At 48.0% G+C, this 25,882-nt stretch overlaps 1 protein-coding gene across 2 annotated transcripts in view; it reads left to right on the top strand.

The window, feature by feature from the left end:
• ZNF185 (zinc finger protein 185 with LIM domain) overlaps nt 1-25,508 on the top strand; it is a 47,326-nt gene extending 21,818 nt beyond the window's left edge. For both annotated transcript variants that reach the window (XM_064482789.1, XM_031445641.2), the window contains 8 exons: nt 2,554-2,751; nt 11,575-11,772; nt 14,336-14,446; nt 15,464-15,544; nt 17,525-17,578; nt 18,637-18,739; nt 22,272-22,370; nt 23,322-25,508. In XM_064482789.1, coding sequence (XP_064338859.1) covers nt 2,554-2,751; nt 11,575-11,772; nt 14,336-14,446; nt 15,464-15,544; nt 17,525-17,578; nt 18,637-18,739; nt 22,272-22,370 — 844 coding nt within the window. In that variant the 3' untranslated portion in view covers nt 23,322-25,508. The remainder of the gene's footprint in view (nt 1-2,553; nt 2,752-11,574; nt 11,773-14,335; nt 14,447-15,463; nt 15,545-17,524; nt 17,579-18,636; nt 18,740-22,271; nt 22,371-23,321) is intronic.
• The last annotated feature ends 374 nt before the right edge of the window (nt 25,509-25,882 follow it).

Genomic DNA, 25,882 nt, shown 5'->3' with positions numbered 1-25,882 from the left:
AAACGGTGGACGCAGACAGTTCCCACCTGGGCAGCAGGGATCGGGCGACGGTCGCAGAATGTGCGCGCCGGCACTTAAGAGCCTGCGCGTGACTCCCCGATTGTGAGCGCCTGCGCACGTTTGGGTCTAGTCAAGCGTTGAGACTGCCCTGTGTGCGCCTGCGCTTGCGCCTCTCTGGCCCGTGCGCGCTTGGATTCCGCGTGAGGGCGCCTGCGCGCGCCGCCATTAACTGCAGCGGCGAGCTTGCCTCGCGGTGCCTGTCGGGAAACGCGACGGTTCGCAAAGCGAAATGGCTTCCCTGGGCGCGAGAGGCCTCGGAGGCGCTTCTCCCGCGGCGGTGCCCGCGCCGGCCGCCAGATGTCGCGCGAGGATCACAATTGGGCCGAGCCGCCCCTCAGCTCTCGGGCCGCCCGAGGCTGCCGCTGCACTTCCCCCGCCTGGCCCGGAGGGCCCGGCGGTCCCACCGGCTTGGGGTTGAAGCCGCCCCCCGCCCCGCACGCCCGACCACGTGTGGACCACCGCGCCGCGGTGAAGGGGAGAGCAAGGGAGCTCGGTGCCCGCGAGGAGCCGAGAGGGGCTCCTGCGGCCCGAGCCCGCTTGGTAGTCTCTGGACCCTGGGCGCGGGTCTTCAGAACCGGCCGGGGGCACGAGCTGTGGACACGCGGGGAGGGCAGCTGGACGCTCCAACCACGAGGGACCACTCACGCCCACCCCTAGGAGGACCTGCCTGCGCTGGGCTGGGGGGCTTCCTGGGGGAGGGGCTTAGTTCCCAGGAGTTAGGCGAGGGAGGGTGAGGAGGCTCATGGGGGTGGGCAGGGAGATCTGCAGAGCAGGGGAACTGTCCCAAAGTTGAGGAACTCTGCCATACTCTTAACTTGCTTTTGTTTCATCACACTACTCACACGTACAGGAAGAGGCGGAGCATGGACGCCTGTGCTTGGGCTCAAATCTAAGCTCTGTCACTTACTTCCCATGTGGCCTTGGGCAACTTACTCATCTGTGCTTCATTTTCCATACTTGCAGAGTAGTAGCTATATTAGTTCCTACCACGTAGAGTTGTTGTGAGGGTTAAATGGATTTGTATGTCCAAAGCATGTAGGACATTTCCTGTCACAATGCACTACATCAACGTTGAATTCTCTTTTTATAAAAACTTATTAGACTTTACATCTAAAACGTATTCTGTTTTCCTTTTTGTTATGTTGCAAGTTTCATCTTTTCAGGGTTATGTTCTCTCTGCAAGAGAAACAGGTGAACTTTAAGCACATTTATTCACTGTGGACAATGCCTGTCAACTACTAGAGGTAGTGCAAGAGTAGAAAGGGCTGTTCTCTTCCATGTAGAGTGTGATTGTGTCCAGAATTGGCAATAGCTGTATTAGGCTTCTAGATCTTTGATCTCGTTACAGCCAGACATATTACCTTCCCTATCTCTAAACACTTGACTTCCAGGCAGTTCATTAGGGGCCTGGACTCTGGGATGTTACATTGCTCAGCAAGATGTCCTGTGATTGTTTTACTAAGACATCTTTTTTATGGGTGAGGTGAGTTATACCTTGTAGTGACTCTGCTCTGAGACCTAGGGCAAAGGAGCCTTATTCATCCACTTGTCCTTGTGTCACAGTGGACCCCCAGATTGCTCTTTGCTGAGAACTTGGCTTTATTCACAAACTTGGCGAGGATAACCTCTATTACCATATTTCTGTAGAGAACATTGGAAGGGATAGAACTCACACTAAGTCCGTGATAAAGCTAGCTCAGGGCTGCCAGAGTCGGGAAACAAGCTGTTTAGTCTTCTTGGTTTGCCTTTGGCTCAAGTGTTCGTATCCCAGGCAGAGGTGAGGTGGGTGTGTCAGGGCATTCTGCTGGCTAAGGGACCAGCACTATGTGGAAAGACCACTTTTGGTACCTGGCTGGGCTGCAGCACATCACTGGGTAGAAGCAGCACAGAGAGGCCCAGCACTGACGTGCCTGCAAATCTACCAGGTGCAGTGGATGTGGTAATCAGCTTGTTGTCCCTACTGGGATATTCTGGTTCCTTCCACCTGAGGCTGACGAGTCATATTGCTTTCAGGGCGTACTCTCCAAGGTATGAGCACTGCCCCCCTTATCATTCCACCTTGAAGGCAGGGAGCCTACCTACTGTGGGTTTAGCTTCCATGAATCCCAGGACTGGAGGTCGCTGGAGGTGTGATGTTCTTGTCCTGAAGTAGCCCCACCAGCGATTGGAGTCAAGCTGTTGATGCTGGTAGGGTTGAGTTCAGGATGGGCCAGGATCAAGGTGATGGTGAACTATAGTTTCATTTTCTGGAATTCATGTAATACACGTGAAGATTGCCTTTATCGACTGGAGGGAAGCAGCAGTCCTGAGGAGAAGACGAACTCTCTCCGAGCTGGGGGCCCTGCCAGACTTCTCTCTATCCTGCCCCCCACCCCCACCCCCACCCCGGGACAGGAGCCTGCTGTGGCCATGGGAGGGGATATTTGTGTGCAGTGGGTGAGCAAGGGCTGGTCCCACGGCACTCGCTCCATAAGGGTGCTCGTTCTTCCTCAGCTCCTTGGCAGGTTTTGAGGAGAAGAATGTGGTCACCAAGGTGGTAGAGGCCTGGCAGGGGAGGCCTGGAGCCCTGAGAGATGGCCAGGGAGAAGCAGCTGCACCCACCCAGCCATCTGCAGACCCCAGCACCCCAGAGCAGCAGAGCAGCCCTGGAAAACCTGCACAGCTCCTGGAACTGGACAGCCAAGCCAGCAGGTAAGGACTATGTTGTGCTGGGCTCCTGCCTGCCAGACCGGACTTTTGTCAGGGGCCACGACCCAGGTGGGACCTGCTCTTGCTCCACATGCATGTGCCTGGCACATTGCACACCCCAGTGCTCAGGCTCCTGTCCCGTGAGTGGGGTTAGGATGGTGACTCCCTGGGCATGGATCAGGGTCAAGGGGCTTCTTGTGGTGCTGTGGGTCTGTGATGGAAGCAGTTGTCTGTACCCAGAGGTAAGAAGCCGTGGCTAATTTCTGACATGTGGAGCAGGAAGGAAGTCTTGCAGAGTATATGAGCACTGCAGGTTGGGGGTCAGAGGTCGGGTAGGGGCTATTTGTGTGTCTAAAATGGCTCTGTCTGAGAATGAGGGAGAGAGGGGAGGGGAGAACGCAAGAGAGCATGTTAAGGTGAGCAGAGAGAGGAGGTCAGAGTGACAGGAAGAGAACATGGGTGACAGTAAGAGTGGGACTGTCACTGGAGTTGACCATGTGGTGTGGGTGTTCAAGTCAGAGCTCTCCTGATGGATTCTGGCCTACTGGCCCCTGCACTGGGTGCCCTGTACAGCTTATAGATGCACCGTCAGATCGCTGAAACACAGCGTGTTTGTATTGCTTGGAGATTTTGAGGAGAGCAAAGGAGAGCGAAGGAAATCAGTTATCGCTTCTGCAGATCCAATCGAATGGTTTCTCACACAAGACAGATACTAGAAGGGAAGAGCCGAGACTTTCACCCAGAACGCAGGAGATAGTTCCTGTGGCTCCTCTTGCAGGGATAAAATTAAAATGTTCATCCACCATCGTGATACTGGGATTCTTATACCATAGAGGTTCCATACTTAAATAGGAGGCATTTTTATACCCATCCTTGGCCCCCAGCCCTGTAGAAACCCAGGCCAAAGACACTGATGCACAACCTTGGGCTTCCTGCCACACTCTCAGTGTAGTGTTCCATCTGTCAAGACAGAGTATAAAAAGTGCAACCTGTAGATGAAGCAGGAGGTGATTGGGTTTCTTTTGGAGTTGGGGATTGGGGGGTGTCAGGAAGACTTTCTTTGTAGGTGGAATGAGGTTGGAGCTGGAAGCCTTTGCCAGACAGACAGATACGCTGTAAAGGAAATGCAGAGTCAGTGTGAGCACAGTGAAGGAAGGGTGCATTGGTGGCTTGGTGGGAAGTGCTGAGAGGCAGTTGGGCACCACCTGCTCCTAGGCTGAGGAGTAGGACCCACCTTCTGACAGTTTTCATGAAGGTGAGTGTGACAACCAGACATGACTCGTAGGAAGATTCCCTCCAGCTGGAGGTGAGGGTAAGTGGTGGCCAAGGCTGTACTGAGATTTCAGTGTGGGGCGACTGGGTATAATCATGGCCCTGCACTGTGACAGGAACTAGCCAAGGGCCAGCGAGGAGAGTGGGGGGGATGCTGTGCAGAGATCTGATAAGGTTACTTGGGCCATGTTGAGTGTGAATCCAGGCAATGATGTCCAGTAGACTACTGAGTGATCGGGTCTGGGATTGACTGAAGGCTAGACTGGGGCCTGCAGAGTGGATGAGCTTCCCTGGAGAACATCAGTGGACCAGGGTTTGGTGGGGCACCATTTCCCTGGTCTCTTGTTTACACTACTGGCCTCCCTTGCTCCTCCTATGCTCTTGGGCAGGAGTCTTATTTGCTTGCCAGGTTGAGAACAGGAACTGCATGGACCCAGCTTGGCCCCTAATTCTCCTTGTCTTTGGAAGCAGATAGCTTTAGATACACAGCCCAGAAGGATCCCCCTGAATTCTCTGCCTCTCTCCACAAGCTCCCAGGGCCAGTTGTCCAGCCAGTCCCTTGGCTGAGTAAGTCTTTGTGGTTCAGGGATGCAAGTGAAGCCTTCGTTTTGGTTTCTGCATGTAAAGCCAGCTGCTTCCTTAGCTGACATTTATCTCCATTTTCTGCTCTTGTGTCGAAAAGAAAAAAAGAAGGTATTAATTACTGGTCCCCTAAAACTCTAATAATGTATGTAAAATGAAAAAAAGGTAAAAATAAGAGAGAAACAAAGGCAGATGGGTTAGAATTCTAGAAAATCATTTCGAAGAGTCTTTTACAGGAAGAAGATGTGAGGAGGGGTACTGAGAAGGAAAATTTTGCATAAGTGGAAGAATATGGAAAGAGTACAGTCATGGAAACCAAGCCAAGCTGACTTAACTTTCCAGTGTTCTGTGTACCCTAAAATAAGGGCACCAAATTTGATGACATGGAGCTTATAGCTGCCTTGATGGGAGAAGGTTAGGGAAACAGAAAGGGTAGTGGTTGGATTATGGTGGATTGAGGAGGCAATGGGAGGTGAGGAGGTGCACTTGGTAGAAATACACAACTCCAAAATGGCCATGAAGTGATAGATGTGGGACGGGTGAGCAGATAAACAGTTACAGGATGATCGGGAGGGCTTCCTAGAGTGTGCTTATGTGCCCAGGGAGGAAATATCGGTCGGGGAAAGAGAGTTTGTTGTCAAAAACAGAGTGAGCAAATCTGAAGGTGAAGGATCACTGAGGTCATGGTGGGGGCTGGCAGGTGCTAGTGGTTTTGTGTCTGAGATAGGAGGGAAGGCCGAGTGCACATGTAGGTCAGACGGCAGGGGGAGGAATGAGCAGAGTAATGTGGGTGCCTTCCTTTGTTCTGTGACTTAATGAGCCATACATTCTGTAATTAAACCAAAAGTTTACTTAGTAATTAGCCAGTGGCAAGACATGTGTAAGCACTGGAGAAACAGACAAATAAGACTTAGTCCCTGCCCTCTGTCTCCGTGACCTGGGGGGACAGATAAGGCAAGGTGGCAGCATATACCAGAAGGAGCACGTGTCTTGACGGGACTCACGGAATCAGGGAAGGCTTCATGGAGGGGATAGTGGATGTTCCTCTTGAAGTTTGCCCAACGGTGAAGAAGGGGTCCAGGAGTAAGGGAATCTCCTGTGTGTGGACTGTAGACAGGTAGCTGGGAGCACCGTTCAGTTTGATACAGCTGTAGTTTATGGAGAGAAAGCAGTGGAGGAGTTGATGTTGAGCAGATAGTGTGCAGACAGGAGTTAACGTACCAGATCAGAGACTACTCTCCTGAGAAAAGCCTGTTTGCAGGGTAGGCCCTTGGCTGGCATCTGGGAAGTTGAAACAGTGAACGGTTTTCTGCACTGATATGAACCTTTCCCTAAATAATGAAAGGTAAGGCTGACTGCCTGTATCACTTGTACAAACAGTGTGCTCTATGCTGGATCTCGGCTTGTCTTCTCGGATTGGGGAACTTGGGTATATTCCAGGCAGAAAATGCCTACGTGACCAGCCTCCAATAAAAATCTTCAACTGTGGATGAAAACACTGCCTTTTCCTTTTGCTGATTTTGCTTAGTATCCTTTTGTGGCAATAAATTGGATGACTATGCTGAGTCCTGGGAGTTCTCCTAGTGAATCACTGACCCTGAAGGTGGTCCTAGAGACAGCAACACAAAAACTAAGTGATCACAAGCACAGGTGGGAAGGGTCAGATCCTTATGCCATTAAGGACTTGGACTTTCTCCAGAGGACAAGGAGGAGCCAAGATTTCTTTTTAAATGGTTGTAAAATACACATGACGTTAAAATTAACCACCTTAACCATTTTTAAGTGTGCAGTTCAATGGCATTAAGCACGTTCACAGTGTTGCGCACGCATCACCCATCCACCTCCAGAACACTTCCATCTTGCAAACTGAAACTCTGTCCCATGAGCAGTAACTCCCCATTCTCTCTGCCCCTACCCCTGGCACCCACCATACTACTTTTTGTCTATGAATTTGACTACTCTGAATACCTCATGTAAGTGGAATCATACAGTATTGGTCCTTTTGTAACTGGCATCTTTCTCTTAGAATAACATCCTAAAAGTTCATCAGTGTTGTAGCATGTTTCAGAATTTTTTTCCTCTTTAAGGTTGAGTAATATTCCATAATATGGACTTAGTGCATTTGTTTGTCTATCCATCCATCAGTGGACACTTGGGTTGTTTCCACCTTTTGACTATTGTAAATAATGCTACAGTAAACAGAGGTGTACAATATGTCTTCAAGATCCTGCTTTCCAGCCTTTTGGGTATATACCCAGAAGTGGAATTGCTGGGTCGTATGGTAATTGCATGCTTAAGCTTTTTTAGGAACCGCCATACTGTTTTCCACAGTGGCTGCACCATTTTCCATTCCTCCTACACAGCCAGAACAGTTTTAAGCAGGGGATTGATATGGTCAGATTTGCATTTTAGAATTATCTCTATGGCAACAATGAAAAGAACAGACTGGAACTGAGCAGTGTGCAGACAGGGAGAAGAGCTAGGAAGTGGCTCCAGTCCTCCACATAAGAGATGATGGAGCCACGACTAGGGTGGTAGCTGTGGAGTTGGAGACAGAGAAAAGTGTTCAGTAAGTATAATGGACCCAGAATTGGGCACTCAGTAAGACTTGGGGGAGCAGTGAGGGAGAAGGAAGTGCCAAGTCAGAAAGCACATGCCTAGGTGGATTACATAACCCCTCCACTGCCTGAAGCCAACTGGGAAAATGCCCAGGAGATATCAAGCCAAAGCAGCACACTCAAAACAGGTCAGCGGACAAGGGCACCCAAGGCAAGGCTCTGGCTTCCAGCTGGACATCCTGCCTAGCATCCCCCAGGCATACCGTGCTGTTTCTGAGGTGGGCAGCAACACTTTGCAAGCGCCCTTAGTCTCTTCCTTCTAGTAGTCCAAGTTCTCGAGCATGCTGAGGTATGGCTGTGGACAGCCCCTCTTTCCAGACCCAGCAGGGTTCTCCATTTCCAATCTTTGGGTCCAGTCATTGGCATGGTGACTCAGTAGACTAGGTTCATCAGGAAGGGTGGCATTTGGAGTCTGTATGCCAAGGGATTAAAGACTGCTTACTGCTAATAGTCTGAAGTAGCAATCAGTCCCTCAGCCCCAGAATGGGCAGGTGCCAGGAGGAAAGCTAGTCACAGTACCCTCCTAGTGGACGAAGCCTGACTAGTCTGGGGTTCGGGGAAGCACAGAGGGAGTCAGAGTGAGAGCCACAGGGAACAGTAGCAGCAGCACTGTGAGGAAGAGTGGATGGAGAATAGTAAAAATCCTTGTCAATATTTTAGAGTCTCTGAATTGACTAAGTTAGAAGTTTTGAGAGCCCAGACAGGATAGAGAATTCTCATGGGTAGGTTGGTTATTATTTCACATAGGAACAGTTGGTGTGGTCCAGCAGAAGAGGACCAGAGGACAGTCAGTGCCAAGGATAAAACCTTAGGCCATGGGAGACTGAATTCTCCCATCAGTTTAGCAAACTTTAATTTTTATAGTTCATTAGTGCTGTCATTTCAGATGACTAAGGATAATAAAGACAATGTAATTTGTGTTATAGAGGAAGAACTTGTTGGGTTTCTTAGATGACTTAACTGGTGAAATGGATTCCTCAGTCACTTGAAAGAATTAGAATCCTTGTTCTAAAAAATTTTTAACAGTAATAGGAGCAATATCCCTCTTAAAAGGGAATGCTTCTAGTCAGTCAGGGAACAGACATATGGTACTAGGACCGTATTTAAAACCATGATATTTAAGAGCTGAATGAAGTCAAATTGCCCATGAAGAAAAGGTCCTGAACGTCTGTATTTTAACAAAATCCCATAGGTAAATGATATGAATTTCCAATTGAAAACCACTGGCCTAGAATACACTGTATTTAAATTTTAAAAAGTAAAATTGCAACTAAGATAACATTTTAAAAATAATTGAAATTATGACATAACATTGTGCTGTTGTTGTCTAAATAATCAGGCAAGGCAGCACCAGGACTCTGAGAAATAGAAACATATGGCAGTAAGGGCACTGACAAATCTCTAAGAATTTTACCTAATTAACATTTTACCCATCAAAATTTAATTTAGGAAAGGCTCACCATTATTACTATTATTATTATTGGGTTTGACAATGCTTCCCATGCAATTTACACAATATTAAAAAACCCAATTATTTTTAGCACCTCTTTTATTATAAGATGAAAGAATAAATAAATCCTTTGGGCCTTCTTGGAAATCCCAGTGTCAGTATTAGGTGTGAAAGATATCTCAGATTTGATTTGGGGAAGGCAAAATGTCAAATGTTATAAGGAGGTTTGAATGTTTGATTAAATAAGATTATGGGACAGTGAGAAATAATACTTGGTTATCTATTGAGTCAAAGTGACAAAAAATTTAAGGTAATTATAGGAGGTAACATGATTGTAAAGACTCTTAGCTCCTTTAAAATTAAAAAGCCTTTAAAAAATAATTGAGGACATGGAAAAGTCAACAGAAAGGATAGGACATCAGTTTAATAAGACATGAAAGCTTTGCCTTTTAGACAGATTACTCAAGAGGAAATAAATACCATTTATAACCTTTTATTAAGAGCAGACCAATGATCCAATAAGATTTTGTTACTTTTAACAAAGAGAAAGCCAAGTTTTAGATTTGCATCAGTATATTTGATGCTAGAACTCTTTTCAAAAAAATTTATACAGTCTCATTAAATTAAAGTCAATTTTGACTACAACAAATAACACTTCTGTGAACGTTTTATAACTTTAAAAATATCCATTTACATTTCATTTTACATGTTTCTGAACCACTAGTTATTTTAATTTAGGGCAAAACTATTCTCTTTTTCCTTAACAAAAACATATTTGCATACCTGGCATACAAAGTTGTTTCCCTTTGCCATTATTACTTTTAGAAGTCTCTTTTATACATATTGCTTATAATTTTAACTGAGTAATTTCTCTCTTATAGAGAAAACTAAGAGATCATTTTGAACTGTCTGTCATATACCAACATTTTGTAGCAAACTAGTAAATCTTATGAATGTATGTCTCATAAAACTTGATAGTTACATACTTTTTGTAGTATAGTTTTTCAGTGTGGACAAATGAACACATTAACAGATCCAAATGTAGCCTCTCTGTGCTATAAAAAAATGAGCAAAAAGTATATAAACTTAAGATTAGGGTTAGTAATTAATGTTTCGGTATTTTATCTTACTTAGAAATGATCTCTGTACTTACTGAATATCTATGAGTTGATTTAATTTTGCCTAAGTCTAAGGTTTTAAATTGCAAAAAAGATTTTGGAACCTGTCTTTAAGCTGATGTATTATAAAACACAATTGCCAAGTACGCTCAACTTGAATATGAAGATTAAAGCTTCCTACTAATATTTTTATAGGAGGCTTTTAATTTTTTTTCTCCTGATACACAATCTTCTGGAGACTGTAGACTAAATTGTGGGTTGGAGACCAAGGAGAAACCAAACAGCCAGTTAGGGTTATCTCCAAGGCTCATCTACCTGGACAGAATATCCAGAGCATTTCCAATTAGGTTTTTCAGGCTAATATTGTTGCATTTGCGCTCCCTGGTACCCTGGAGAGCCCCCAGTGGAGGCAGGGACCTAAAGGGCAACATACTGGTCTTAGACACATGAAGGAAGAGAGGTCTTTCGGCACAGATAGTTTGGGATATTGTGGAGCAATAGTAGTTTCTGTGGAGGGTTGACTGGGAGAAGGAAGTGAAGAAGTTAGAAGTGTGAGTGCACACAGCTCTTTCAAGAAGCTTGGCTGTTGTAGGGGGTTGAGAAGCCCTGGGATTGGGGATGGGGTGTTTTAAGTTAGGAAAGGCCTTTTTGTTTATTTTAAAGGGGCCATTTAAATGATGAGCCCTAGCTTCTGCTTGCACCCTACTTCCATTCACAGATGTAGATTTAGTGATGGGCAGTGTAGCAGCAGCTATGTGATCAGATTTGAGCCGCAGGGAGTGGGGTTGAAATTACATCCTGAGTGCCATTAATGAGATGCAAGCAGACGTTCAACCCCAGCCTTTTCATCTGTTAAAAAAAAAAAAAGAATGAAAATGCTACTGCTTCGTAATAATAACTGTGACTACTTCTTAATAAAAAAGACAAGTAGGTCCTAGCTGTTATAAGCAAAGTGGCCAGAAGAGTACGCATGCGCTTGCCTGTCCCGGACTCATGAGCGTTTGCCTTTGGCGTTGTGCGCCTGCGCCAGCCGCCATTTCCTGCAGTCGTGTGCTGGGAACGTGGTGTCCTCCGGGAATTGCGACCATCAATAAAGAAAATGGCTGCCCTGGGCAAGCTTGGCCTTGGCAGGGCTTCTTCTGGACCTTGCCCGTAGCGGCCGCCAGATGGCGTGCGAGGATAACAAGTGGGTTGGACCACAACTCTCAGGTCTTTTCTGGAGCCTTTGAGTTTTCATGGCCCTTCCCCCTTCGCTGTAGGATCACCAGTCCGTTTGAGAATGTAGCGATCCGTGACGATTCTCTTCCACCTCCGTCGCCCCCACCCAGCGCGCCAAGGCAGCCTGGGGGAGAAGCCCCCTGCCAAAGAGCTGCGTCCCTGCTGGGCTTTCGTGCACGGGCCTTCCGAGCACCACGGCCTGGGGAAAAGACAGATTAAGTGGGACTGGGAAGGTTTGGAGAAAGGAGGGTTGGCAGCAGTAAGAGGGGGACAGAAATGCTGCTGTTTCCACCTAGAAAGAGACAGTTTTTTTAAAAACTTGTTGAAGTAATCAGGGTGTTCTTGGGGACTGCCTTTGTTGGTGGGAGGGGAGCAGCAGTCCTGAGGAGAAGACGAACTCTCTCCGAGCTGGGGGCCCTGCCAGACTTCTCTCTATCCTGCCCCCCACCCCACCCCCACCCCGGGACAGGAGCCTGCTGTGGCCATGGGAGGGGATATTTGTGTGCAGTGGGTGAGCAAGGGCTGGTCCCACGGCACTCGCTCCATAAGGGTGCTCGTTCTTCCTCAGCTCCTTGGCAGGTTTTGAGGAGAAGAATGTGGTCACCAAGGTGGTAGAGGCCTGGCAGGGGAGGCCTGGAGCCCTGAGAGATGGCCAGGGAGAAGCAGCTGCACCCACCCAGCCATCTGCAGACCCCAGCACCCCAGAGCAGCAGAGCAGCCCTGGAAAACCTGCACAGCTCCTGGAACTGGACAGCCAAGCCAGCAGGTAAGGACTATGTTGTGCTGGGCTCCTGCCTGCCAGACCGGACTTTTGTCAGGGGCCACGACCCAGGACAAAATTTAACACAGTAGACGTGCTACTTATCTTCTGCAGGTGTGGTTGCCTAGGAGCCTGTGGGATGCTGACTAGCAATGGGTATGCCAGAGGTAGGTCCCCACCGGCTTCACTTTGGAGCCATAGCATCAAATCTGTTAGAGGAAACCTGGTGCAAAGAAAGTGTCAAGAACCATGTTATCTGGTAGCCACTTGGAGCGTGAAGACCTGGGTTGAGAGAGGGGCATGGGGTACCTTTGCCATTCGTGGAGATGGAAGGTCTCTGAGAAAGGTGTTCCCTGGTGTGGATAAACTCTCCCACTGCCATAGCCACCAGGGTGGTCTTGCATGGCAAGATTTGCGTGCTCCCTTAGCTCCCCAGACATCTTTCCCGAAAGTGGCGATGAGTTTGGGGATAACCAAGTGCCACTAGCCATGACCCAGAGGTGATGTATAAGTCTCTCATGAGCCAGTGGTAGGTAGCCACCATATATGCATTGAACAAGATGGCCAGCCCCGCCTCCTGACCCAGGAAGCACACAATGAATAAATACCATAGTAGCAACACCACAGTAGTAACCATTGGTATTTGCTGTGTGCTGAGAATATGCAGGCACTGTTCTTGTGCTTTATATGGACTTACTCAGTTCTTATACCACCACTGTGGAGGAGGTACTGACATCATCTCTGTTCTACACGTGAGAAATTGACGTGGGGGGAGGTTGAATAGTTTGCCAATAGTCATCCAGCTAGACAGTGACCTAACAGGAATTAGAACCCAGACAGCCCAAAGCCTGTATTGCTGATCACCGTGCTACATCTGCTGCTTCTCTGTTTTTAAGAAGCTCAGAAAAGAAGGCTATCTGCTGTTCTGATGGAGGGAGGCCAGGGCAGGGAGTGTTGTAGCTACGGTGGTTGTGGAAACCTTTTCTGCTGAAAAGGGGGAGTTCAGTTGAGACCTGAAATACAAGGAGGAGCCAGCCTGGCAGAGAACCAAAGAGGAAGCTCAGGCAGACAGAGCAGCAGAGCACATATGGAAGCCATGGAGGGAGAGGGAGTCAGGGAGAAGGGACTGAAAGAAGGGTCCTGTGGTTGGAAGGTAGGAGGTGAGGTGATTGGGGGATAGGAGACTAGGTGGGCAGGACCAGGGCCAGGGCCAGGGCCAAACCTTGTAAACTAGAGGTAGGAGGGAGGTAGGACAGTCCTTGATGATGAACGGGGAGCCATGCCATTGGAGGTCTCCCATTCCTCACATTGCAGCCCTGGAGGGGTCCCCATGGGATGTTTGATCCTTGCCTCATCAGGTCTGCTGACCCCTTGACTACTGTGCTGGCTGTGGGTCAGAGGATGCCCGACACTTGCAAGTTGTTCCATCAGAAGTGGATGCTATTTCCTTCCTCTTCTAGTCAGTTCTCTTCACACCGTCTGGTTCTCTGTTTTCTTGTCCATCTGTCTTTCCAGGTTCTCACAAGGCTCCCTCGCAGCCAGCCCACCTCCTCCAGTCCCCATGGTGCATTCCTGTGTCCTAGAGTGACATAGGAATAGGCACATGGTGACTGGGCACATTGAGGCAAGGCACCTCACTCAGTCTGGGGTCAGAGGGCAGGTACTCTGGAAGGGCTTCCCAGAGGAGAAAGTGGTGTCACATGCAAAGGCGTGAGAGAGGTCAGGTACACACAGCACGGTCTGCGAAGATGAGGCTGGGGAGCTAGGCAGGTGCCAGATTGTGATTGTTTTCTACCCTCCCCACCCCTCCCCACTCTGAACTAGTTGAGGGGCTGGGCACTGGATTTTCTGGCAGAGGGGTAATATCCCTTGGCTGGGTGGATGCAGCCACCTCTGGAAGATGATCTGAGTGGCGCCATGTTGGAGAGAAGCCAAAATTAACCCAGGGCTAAGGCTGCTGAACAGGGAGCAAGCATGAGACAAATGGGAGGCAAATGGGACAAATGGGGGAGAGTCAGTAACGGAACCCAAAAGAACGCCCTGAAGTGTGGTGGAGGTGCGGAAAAAGCAGGCGTCTTCCAGAGTGAGGTACACCCAGATCTCTTCCCTGCCTGAGCTAGTCTGCCCCTCTCTCCCTCAGCCTTCTGTTCTCCAGAGAGTTCACTGGAGGATGGGGGTGGGGGGCTCATTGCAGGGAGGGGCTGCCCTGTCCACTGAAGTGGTGAGTGGGGCTATGTCTGCCAAGTCCTTGGAGCCTCATGTGAGTCATAGGCCAAGGCTCTTGGCTGCAGGGGCTGTTCTGGGCACACGCTGGAAGTGCTCTTGCCGCTGACTTATAGTGTGACTTGGGTCACCTAGCCTGGGTTTTCCCATCTGTAAAATGAATGCTTCTACCCATTGATCTCAGGAGCCTCAAAGAACAAAAGCTGTGATTTTCAAGAGTTGTTGAAAAAATGTCAGCATGCTTTTAAGCCACAGTCTTGGGATTAGCCCCTAAAAACCCTGTTTGACCCTGGAAGACATCAGCTCTCAGTGGTGACACACTTGCCCCTCCCTTCACTTCTTTCAGGGTGAGAAACCCCTCAAGCTGTATGGTCACTGTTGCCACCACTGCCACCTCTGAGCAGCCTGATGTTTACATCCCAGCGTCTCCAAGTGAATTGGACTCCAAGTCAACCAGGTAAGAAGATATTCTCTGGGCTGTTTCCTTCCTGGAGCTAAAGGACTTGGCTTTGTCTTATGTTGCTTCCCTGACATTAGCTCTAGTGCCTCCTCCAAATCCCAGCAGCCCGTTGGTCAAGCTGCCACAAAGTGCAGCCTCAGTTCCTCTGACATGAACTGCTGTCTGTGGGCCTTTCTAGGTCTCTGCTGTCCTTGAGACCTTGCTGATATCTCCTGGGGAACACGCCTGGGTCTCTGTCTGTCTCACATTATGTGTTGTGAGGAGAGGCGCGTACCCACTGCCTCACCTGCACTCCTGGCTTCACCTGCCATCTTAGAGCGTAGGAAGGGAGCCATCGCAAGGAGGCTGAGTGAGGGGTGTGTGTGTGTGGGGGGAGATCAGAGGAGCTGGAGTGCACAGCATGGAAATAGGGCCAAAGTTGGGTCTGTGGTGAGCTCAGCATGAAGTAAACCTTGTATCTAATGTCGCCAGGGGCCTCTCCAGGGTGACATGACTTCTAGACCTCTGGAGCTCCAGGAGTGAGAAGGGAGGGGTTAGACTGCTGATGGAGATTCGCACAGAGCTTGTGAGGACCAGCAGTCTAGGACTGAGGCTTAGAGGCTATCTTGGTCTCGGGCAGAAGGGAAAGAAAACGTGGTCAGAGAGGAAGATGGAAAGTCCACTGGACTGAAGTGTTGGGGGATGCGGTGCCTACTGTGGTGTTGAGATCTGCAGAAAGGAGGGTAGCCTCTTTCTAGCACTCTCAGATCTGCACACAGTGGGCTGAACTCATGGGCTTTGATTTCAGCCTAAGGCCACTGTGGGCTCAGCAGCCTGGCAGCTTCCATTTGCTGGTTTCATTGCCCCAAAGTAGTGGCTAGAACCCAGCAGCACCTCTGCCTTCCCACAAGCTCCTTCACTTCCTTCAATCCAAATGGGGAGGGGGTCCTCCCTGTTCTGGACCCCTCCTTTAGCCTAGGCCCAGTCCCCTGGAATCTTCCAATATACTTCTGTCTGGCTATGCTCTTTCTGCAGCAAAGGGATTGTCTGCGTGAAAGAGTACATGAATGCTGGGGAGCGCTCTTCTGGGACGCTGCTGTCTTCACTCTACAACAGGTGAGAGTGAGCCCCAGATCCCTCCGTGCCATGGCCTTCTCCTGCCAGGCCCTGTTTTGTCCTCATTCCTGCATCATCAAGGGCTTGACCCAGAGTAGCTTCTGTATTGAACAGATAGATGATTTAATTGTTCATAGACATGCTTTATGCCTTTCCAGCTATTCTGACTTGCTGTCTTTGGGTTCCCCCTTTATCATTAATTCATCCCACACTCTACTTCCAGCACCATCCATCTCTGCCTGTCTTTGTTTCTTTGTCTCTTCTGTGAAATCCTGAGAGCATCGCTGCTGACAGAGCTTAGAGCTCATCTAGTTAATGCCATCCCATTCCAGAACTCAGGGCTCCTCTCTTCAGCTCCCATGCTCATCCCAGCATGCCATGTTGCCTCACTTGAAAACATATTTGACTGCAGGTCCTGATATCAGTCATCACTTTTCACTCATCATCTCTTTGCTTCCTTCCTGATGCCACATTGAAGGGTACCTCCATGCCACCTCAGTTAAAAAGTAACCCATGCTAAGACAGTGTCCTCCTGGGAATTTTTTTTATCACACATCGCCCCACTGCTAGGGTTAGGATTGTAGTGACAGAGAGGAGCATCCTGGCCTTATTTCTGGATTGGGCCTCTGGGGATTCCAGACCAGCTTTCACTGCTGCTGTGCAGTGATGAGCATGGGTGTAGGGGTCAACTTCAAGTCCCGGTTCAACCCCCATTTGTTAGGTTATTTTGGACAAGATGCCCACCCTTTCTGAGCCTCAGTTTCTTCATGTGTAATTCCTTAGAATGGTTTTTCATAATGACTATTTTGAGATATAATTCAAATATCATAAAATTCATTCTTTAAGGTGTACGGTCCAGTAGTTTTTAGTACATTTGCAATCATTACCACTACCCAATTCCAGAACATTTTTATCACCCAAAAGGAAGCCCCAGACACATTAGCAGCTCCCTCCACCACCAGTCACAGCCCCTGGCCGCTAATGATCTGTTTTTTGTCTCTGTAGTTTTATTCAGGGAGGTTTTTGGAAAACCTCCAGCACTCCCAGTTCCACCATTCTGTTACATTTAATTCTGACAATTAAATTTATTTTAAAATTGAATTTAACATTCAAAGGATTACAACTTATGAAAAGCTAGTACTTTCTTTAATTATACAGTGAGTATTGTGTAGTCCAGTATGTTTTCCACTTTTGCTCTACCTCCCAGGAAGCTTAGAGATTAGCTCAATGCTCAGAAGAAATCAGAAGCTGGGCTGAAATTCTAGCTCCCCTTGCTCTGAGCATGGCCCTGAGGACACTCAGCCTCGGCTCATCACAGAGTTCCTGTGAGAATGGCAGCTTCACTAAAGCACGTTCCAAAGTTTCTACCTAGTTGCCTTTCCCTGGCAATAGTTTATTTTAACCATTAGGTTTTATTGTAAAAAGTCATACTATGGAAAAATGAAAATGCAAAAAGGAAAAAAAACCTCACTCCTAATCCAACCTTGTAACCTAAGCGCAGATGTGTTGCAATGTTTCCTTCTTTTTTCCCCCTGTTTCTTTCTTTTTCACTTTTTTTTGTTCCCATTCCTAGTGTCTGATTTCTGCTGTGAGTGGGCTCCTGGTGACTATTATATTATAACCCAGGCACATATGTGGGGAGAAAAGCCACGGCCCCTTCCCCCTGGTCAGTGAGACTCAGGGTTCTCCTGGTACACACGGCCTCAAGAATCCTAGCCACCCACCTTGTCATCTTTCTCACCACGGCACATCTTCTTTGTCCCCCTTGCAAGGGCTTCTCTCTGAGAGAATTATGCCTCCTTGGCACCAAGTTAAAGATTCTTCTGCCATTTAGCATAACAGATGATGGCTGGTCGTGCAGAGTCATGTCTCAGCTTGTGACCACAAGGTTAATCAGAAAAGCACTCTGCGTTCATGACCGTGGTAGTGATCTGGCTCCCATTCTCTGCCCTCCCCTCTCCCACCACGCTCCCGTTGCAGCGTTGGCAGCATTGAGGACTCATGCAACATGGAGAAGAAACTCCCGTCTGAGAGGTAGGTCTGCTGCATCACCGGGAAGTCCGCAGAGCTACAGAGGAGAAACAGCTGAGGGAGATCTACACGCTAAGCCCCTTTGCTTTTGTTTGCTGCTTTGCTGCTTCTGATCCATTTCTGGATCTGATGTGTCTCACCACAGCAAGGGTGCTGCTTCCCTTATCAGGGTGTCACACTTGTGGCAACTAAAGCCTTTGAATCCAGCTAAGGTCAGAGGGTGAACACAGTGAGTTAGCAGTGGAGGCAGGCCTAAATCCCAGGGCTCTGACTACTCCCAGGTAAGGGATGTTTCTACTCTGCCATCTAACTGTGAGTTGCAACTGGTGGTGGTAAAATACGAGGGAGGACCAGGCCTGTGATGAGGACAGGAGTCTTTAGCAACACTGTCAAGAGACTGAGCCCTGGGACAGCAGGACAGATAGGAACTTTCAGCGAGTTCTGTCCGAGGAAGAAAAGCAGGGGTGGCTCCAGGAACAAAGGCAGGGATACTGGACCTGGGGAGATACTTAACCTAGAATTCGGTATCTAGGACTTCCGTATGAGATTCCCCCCAGCAGGCTCTGCAGCCAGGCTGACTTTGTGATAGCCCCTGGAGTATCACAGGGGCAGCATGGGTCCAGGGCTGTAGGGTCTGAGAGGCAGGACTCAGTGGTCCCAGGCATGAAGAGTAGGGCCATCAGGACAGGAAGCCCAGTCTACTCCTATAGGAGAAGATGTGGGTCTTCCTGTTCTAGAGGGAATAGCCTCGCACCCAGATATGCTAGTCAGGGGGACAGGGAGACGCAAGCTGCCTGGAATGAGAATCACAGCAAGATGTCCATATCTATGACAGAGAGTAGGGTGAAGATACATGGCTGATTTCTAGAAACAATGTGAAGGTCTCTAGTGGACTGAGGTCCGGTCTGGCCCAAGGCTATGCGACCAGTTGCACAGAAAAAGGTGGTGGGCTAGGAGTCCTAGGAGCAAACCTGAGCTGTGTCAAACCAGAGGGTCTGGCTGCATCACATCAGTAGTCTGCATGCCAGCCTGACCACAGATTCTTATTTTTTATTTCATAGAACAACTGGTGGGATCTGTACTTACTGCAACCGGGAGATCGGAGACTCTCCAAAGATTACCCTAGAACATCTTGGCATCTGCTGCCATGACTACTGTTTTAAGGTAAGGAAGAGAAGAGGGGTGCTGCTGCTGAGAGCATCATCCACATCTAGGGGGCGTTGATGGCTTCAGAGAATGTGGACAGGGCTCCATCTCAGAGGCTTTGCAGATCTGGGAGCTGAATGAGCTTCCAAGTCCGAGGGAGTTAATGAGTGTTGACAATTCTCTGTCCTTAGTACCATGGAGAGACAAAAACAGTTTTCTGGAGAAATACTGTTCCCACCAGAGGGCCAAGCGCAAAGGCTTTGGGGCAGGAGCATGGAGTATTCTAGCTCACCTGGGTGAAATGGCACGAGTGAGGGGTGAGTGGTAGGAGATAAACTCCCAGAGCTGGCTAAGAGCTTGCTCGTGTAGGCCTTGCAGGACACAGAGAGACTTGGAATTTTATTCTAAATGCAATTGAAACCTAGTAGAGGGTTTGGGCAGGGGAGTGACTAGGTCTGATTCGTGGTTTTTAAAGAATCCCTAGTCTGCTAGGCAGAGAAGAGACTGCAGAGGGGCAAGAATGAAAAAAGGGAGATCAATTAGGAAAGTGTTGCAGTTGATCAAGCTGGAGAAATGAGTCACTCGATGTGGAAGCTGGCAGTGTCAAGATGGTGGCTGGATTGGGGATGATGTTTGAAAATAGAGGAAGGGTCTCCAGAGGAGGCAGCAAAGTAACACGGAGTGCCCCAAGTGACACAGTTTCTCAGAAGGCTGCAGTGGTCACCCTGTCAGTGGTTGCTGAGAGATCAAATAGGACAAAACCTGAGAATTGACCACTGAATTCTGCAGCATGGAAGCCATCAGTGACCTCAGTAGTGGCAGTTTTGGTGGAGTGATTGGGATAGAAGCTTGACTGGAATGGACTCCTCATAACAGAACAGGACTCGGGGAAGTAGAAAGAGTGAGTCTGGGAGACTCTCCTGAGGGATTGGCTTCATAAGGGAGCCGAGCAAGCTAACGGTAGGGCAGAGGTGCTAAGCATTGGTTTATGATCTGGAGAGGTACAGTAGATATAGCAAACCAATGATGCAGGAGAAAGAGAGGCTGATGGTGACCGTGATGTACTTCTGTAGCTGAGAAAGATGGGTGCCAGTTGACACATGGCAGGGATAGGAAAGGCCGAATACGTGGTCACACACAGGAGATGCATCTGTTTTCTTAGTCAATAAAAAATAGAATGCTCTTCGAGCGACAGGTGGGGAAGGAGTGTTGGACATTTGAGGAGAAAGGGGCAGGTGTGACATACTGTCTCAGACCCAGGGCAGGGGACGGGTAGATGGGCCAAAAGGAAGTGTAGGCCATGCAGAGCCCATTTAACAGGGCTTGTTAACACACAGAGTACTGGGCCCCAACCCAGTTTCTGACTCACTAGGTCTGCATGAGACCTGAGAATCGACCTCTAACAAGTTTCCAGCTGGGGCTGCCGTTCCACCTAAAGTCTGGCCAGAGCAGTGACCAAGGCAGAGAAGGGCCCAGAACATTGGAGGAATGGACAAAAGGCCAGGTGGCAGGAACTCCTCCATCTGCGTGGATCCAGAATTTTCAGGAGCAGTGGTAGAGAGGGACTGTGACATGTGGTTTGACAAAGAACATTCTGTTTTCCTGATTCCTGGGCTTACATGAAAAATCCTAGAAGACTTTGTCAACTTTCGGTTATATATCGAATTACTTAATTATACTTATGTACCTAAGTATACTTATATCCTTAACTAACAGAGCAAAATTACGGAAGTCTGAGACCTAAGCAACTCTTGGCACATTTGGTCTCACAGGGCCAAGTGTTGGGGAGAGGGTATGGTTGGTGTGGGTTTTCAGGGGGCTTTATGAGGGAGGTGGGTCTGGAGTCGGAGGCAAGGAGTTACACAGGGGATTTTTCAGGTGGCTGAGCAGGTCTCCATCGTGTGTGCAGAGGAAACAGGGATGAGGAGGAGAGCACAGGGGGAGGCAGCACGGAAGGGCCGGCATTGTAACCTTGCCTGACTGGGGCTCACGTAGGGGCTGGGGAACTCGGAGTTGTGGCAAAATAGTGAGGCCTGGTATTCCTGGGGAATTCTTAGAATGCAGGTAGGGTGCCTGAGAGCTGCCACCATGGGCCATGAACACAGAGGTGAAGAGGAGATTTTTTTCTAAGATCACAGAGCTGCTCAGAACCAAGGGTCGAAATCCCAGTTCTGATATCAGAGCCAATGTTATCCCAGCTACACTCTGCAGCCTCCCAGGAAAGGTCATCCCATTGCTCAGGCTTATATGTATAAACTAGTCTGTCACTACCTTTAATTGTTGCCTTTGTTAGATTGACATAACATTTCAAAATACTAGTTTGTATTATTACACTTAGGAATACACAGAGCACATTTTTTTATTGAAGTACAGCTGGTTTACAATGTTGTGTTTATTTTTGGTATACAGCATAGTGATTAATTTATACAAATATATTACTTTTCCCTATTTTTCATTAGAGGCCATTACAAGGTATTGAATATAGTCCCCTGTGCTATATATACGGTAGGATCTTGTTGTTTGTCTAAGAGAGGACACTTATGGGCACAGCATCATAACAACCCTTTAGGGTCTGTGTTCTCCTCAGTGTAAGGCACGTTGCAAGGCCCGATCATTGTCTTGGTTTTTTTCTGTGTTTCCAGAGGTGACCCCCTAAATAGATCATCATTAGTTGGCTAAGTTGAGGTTCAAGTCCTGATCCACAGTAGCTAAAACGACAGAAGGCTGATTAATTTACACTGAAGAATAAAATGGCCAGGAGACAAGAATTGAAAAATGGAAGACAGAGTCATCAGAGAGAGGTGCTTGGCGAGAATGAGCAGAGGGAGCTAAGGATCCTAGCAGCTGTTCGCCTCTTTCAGCCGGGAGCTGGAAGGCTTACCCCAGGGGGGTGCTGCAGACAGCTGCAGACCCAGCCATAAGGGGACTCTTGGGCTCCTCTTATTTGAGACTGTGTGCAGGCCACCTTGTGCTGGCCCCTAGTACAAGGGGGGTCTGCTGCAGATGGCAAGATGCTCTCATCCTTCAGGCGTTTGCCAGGGAGGCAGCTTTGAGAAGCATGAAGTCAGAGAAACTGGACTGCTGAGGTAGCCTTCCCTTTCATTGTGCCCTCATATACCTTACTTTGAACTTTAAATATCACAGTTAATGTCCCCCAGCCCTCCTATAACAGCAATGACCTTGCCATTTACTGAGCAGTTACTTTACGTCTCCCCCAGACTGAGCACTTTACATGAACTACCTTGCTAAATCTTTCTGATAACCTGCCAGTGTGCCCATTTTATAGATGAGGAAATGGAGGCTCAGCCTCAGTAACTCACCCAAGCTCACCCAGTTCATAAGTCATGGATTTGGGGCTCAAACCCAGGCTCAATTCTGAAACCTGGGCTCCTAACCACTGTGTGATCATTCTGCCTGTTAGGTTTTTGTTTTTAGTTTTATTTAGTTTGGGCTTTGTCTCTGTTTTCTGCCATTTTTTTGGTCTACTTCAAAGTCTACTCGTTTATATTACTTTACTCGTATGTTGACCTCTAGCTTGTTTTTCTTTCAGTGTGGGATTTGCAGTAAACCGATGGGTGAGCTTCTGGATCAGATCTTCATTCACCGTGACACCATTCACTGTGGGAAATGCTATGAGAAGCTCTTCTAGGTGGGTGCTGGCACCCCAAGGTCCAAGCAACGAGGAAACTTATTAGGGTGAAGAAGTGTACCCTGGTCTCTCCCTGAATCTCAACCTGGGACACTGCTATCTCTCTCAGCCTTTCTGTTCAGAGGACCCCAAGTCCTTGTGTCACTATGCCCTGTGATACTTTGAAGTCTTAGATGGCACAGATAAAGACCCTCCTCATGGACAGTTCCAAGTTGTGGGAATCATAATCTCTTCCTCTCAAGAAGTGCCTTCCATGCAGCACCTCAGCTACACCCTAGGATGCCAGCCAGGCCTTTGTTGTTAGCCTTAGAAAGGAAAAGGACATGGGGAGACACCTAGGTAGTGGGTGGCAGAATCAGGACCTCAACCTGATCCTCGGTCAGGACTTCGGCTTCAGGTCCAGAAGTCTCTGCCACAGTCCCTTGGACCACCTCTACCACTGCTTGTATAGCATCAGATCAGGACTCCACAGCCAAGGTATTCAGTAAAACAATGTATGGGGGACCAGCGACAGGTAAAGTCCAAGATAAGTGTGTATGTGTGGGAAGGGATGGTGCTGTCCTGGAGCAGGCCTGACCAGGAAGGGCTGCTTGGTCAGCCTCTTGGCCACATTGTCAACTCTGCCTGAAAATAAGTTTGCATGCTAAAAGCCTACAGAATTGACCCCAGTGTCCGAGCTTTGTGGTGCCTGGTGATCCTGACAGCCCCTCTTCCTTAGCGCCTCCCCCAGCTATGAACACAGAGCAGAATATCTCCCTTGAAGTCAGTGGGAATGGGTAGCAACCAGGCTCTCCACCAGCTACAAGCCCGTTCTGCCTCTTCTCCAGAAGACACCTTGACCTGGACTGTTACTCCTGATGCCTCACCCTCCCCAAGAGCCTCTGACTGGTCATTGGGTTGGGTGTGCATTTCCAGTCTCATGGATACTTCTACTTTCTTTTGCTTCTTCAGGCTGAGAAGAAGCTGATGACTCCTGGACAGTTACTCCGAGTAGCTGGCTCTTCTTCCGTCACTTCCCCCTCCTCCACTTGATTTCTCCATGCTTTTGTCCTTCTTGAGTTGAACTTGCTTACATCCAGTAGCATATCTTAATGATGCTATGATAATTACTTGTGCGTATAGCTTTTTATAGCTTAGAAAGCACTTCGCACCCATGATCTTGCTTCAGGCTCAAGCAAAGAATTCCATCTTGGCTTCCCTAGGACACGGTGGCTTCCTGATGAGTTGAGGTGGCGTGACATGATAGGCCTGTGCAGGAGCATGGGGTTCAGTGTGTCCTGACTCTTGGGACAGAGAACAGATCACATTCTGGTTCACAGTTCTGAGTGTACCTTTGGGACTTAAGAGCAGTAGGAGACACCCTGAAGCTTCTGAAGGGCCAGGCTGAAGACTGTTGACGATCCCTGGTGGGTAAATTATAGACATTGACTGCTAGGGATTGACATAGGCTAATGTTTAGCTTGTTTATTTTTTAAACTTTCCATATACTTTTATGGGTAGCTAGCTGCTTTTCATTGAGTTATATGGCAGGTTTTAATTACCTCCTCCTACCTAGCTTTCAGTACAGTTGACTTTTTTCCTACAGGCATGTGGGCATATATTAGAAAGTTTGCACATTAGGTTTAAATTCTATAGATGTGATTCTTAGGTGGCTGCTGACCAAAGGGACATCTGTGGCTGAATCTTGACAGCTAATTAGTACCTTTGCCCTCAATTTCCTATCCCTAAGCTTTATACAGAAATCTCCTAAAGTAGATTTTAGGATGTATAGAGTCCACCAGGATCAAGAAGGGAGAAAATTAGCTAATGTTTCTTGAGGCCTTACTACATAACCAGGCATTATCACAAAGTGATGACATTAATCTGCATACTAATTTTGTGCAGAGGCTGTTCGTGTCCCCATTTGGCAGGTGAGGATGTTGAGGCTCAGAGAGGTGATCACTGCATTGTATAGAGCCATTGCTGTCTCTCTCCAGAGCCCATGCACTCTCCAGCAACAGTAACCACAGTTATGAGCATTGATTGAGTGCCGAGTATATGCCAAGCACTGTGTGGAGGTTACATAATCCTCCCAGGAACACTGCCCTCCTCAGGCCTTCCCTGAGGCCCACTTTTACAAAGAGGAGAAGGTGCGAAATTGCAGGGCATCCTGGGTCCCCATAAAATACTACAAGTGTCAGCCCCCCCACCTCTCTTTTCCGTGAAAATGCTTCTGAAATAAATTGCTCTCTGCTGGGAAGAGATTTGACTCATAGACCTTCCCAAAGAGGAGCTTGTCAGCCCATGGAAAGCTCCAGTGGGCTAGCTGATTGGAGCACATAGCCTTAAATGGCCTCCTGTTTTCCAGTCTAGACTCTGTCACAAGCTACTGGCAACCTCTGGGGCCCCAGGTACTTGAAACAGAAAAACCTGTTGGCCAGCTGGACAGATGTAGGCCCATTCATGCAGTCAGCTGATGCTCTGCTCAGGTTCATCTGGGCTCCTCTGCCTTTGGGACCAGCATCACTGTGTAAGTTTTTCTCAGAAGAAACTGAGAGTTTTTGTGATGAAACATGAGGGCCTTTTGTCTTGATTTAATTAGAAGATGTCTCTCCTTCTCTCTCCAGTTTCTGAGTCCTATGCAATTAATTGGCTGGTGGCTTCTTCTTGCCAAATGATCAGAGAGGAACATTCCATGTATTTGCCTAGATGTGCATCAGAGTTTCTGTGGAGAGGAAAAGTGGTACAATATGCAACGTGCCAACACTAAATATGAGCTGGTCTTCCTCAAGACTAGCCCTCAGCGTGGGACTTGGCACATGGTAGGGACTGATGCATACATGCTGAGTGAATGAGTGAAAGGGAAAGAAAGGTAGCTCCTTTGGGTGGGAGGTGCCTTCCATGAGTGCCTACCTGATGGAGTGCAGGATAAAGAGGTCCAAGATAGGCTGGCTTCCCCACCTTCAAGATACATTCTACCTTTGAGGGACTTTTAGACCCAATATGCAAGATACTGATTTCAATCCAAAACAACCTCTTTCATGTTTAAGAAAGCACAGAATTCTGTAGACTTAAGGAAAAGAGGTGGTTGCATTACATGTTTGCTGCTTTTTAATCGCCTATCATTTAAAATCAGCCTTGCTTAACCCACATTAATGTACACAATTATAATAAATCTTAAGATATTTCATGTGTCAATGTTAAGGTTTCCTTTTTTAAATGTAATAACTTGGTGTATTTGATGGTGTGATTTATTTTCTCCTATTACTTGAAGCCATTCTCTCTACAAAAATAAAAGCTTTAAGAAGTATCAAATCTAAAGAGAAAAAAAAGTAGCATGATCTAGAAACTGTGGATGTACAAGGAGTGTGGAACTCTAGACCTGTCAGATCTTAGTGAAGAATATTTTATTCTTTTGGGCCCATCCTCCCTTTCATTATTGCAGCTTGGCCGCCTTGTCCTTGTTGAACACTTGAAATGACCAGGAGCTTAGGTCCTTACAAGCCCATTCTGTCAGTGGAAATGCATTCTTG

This window comes from Camelus dromedarius, chromosome X, assembly GCF_036321535.1.
Source record: "Camelus dromedarius isolate mCamDro1 chromosome X, mCamDro1.pat, whole genome shotgun sequence".
Lineage (NCBI taxonomy): Eukaryota > Metazoa > Chordata > Mammalia > Artiodactyla > Camelidae > Camelus > Camelus dromedarius.
This window is presented reverse-complemented; position numbering and strand designations above follow the sequence as displayed.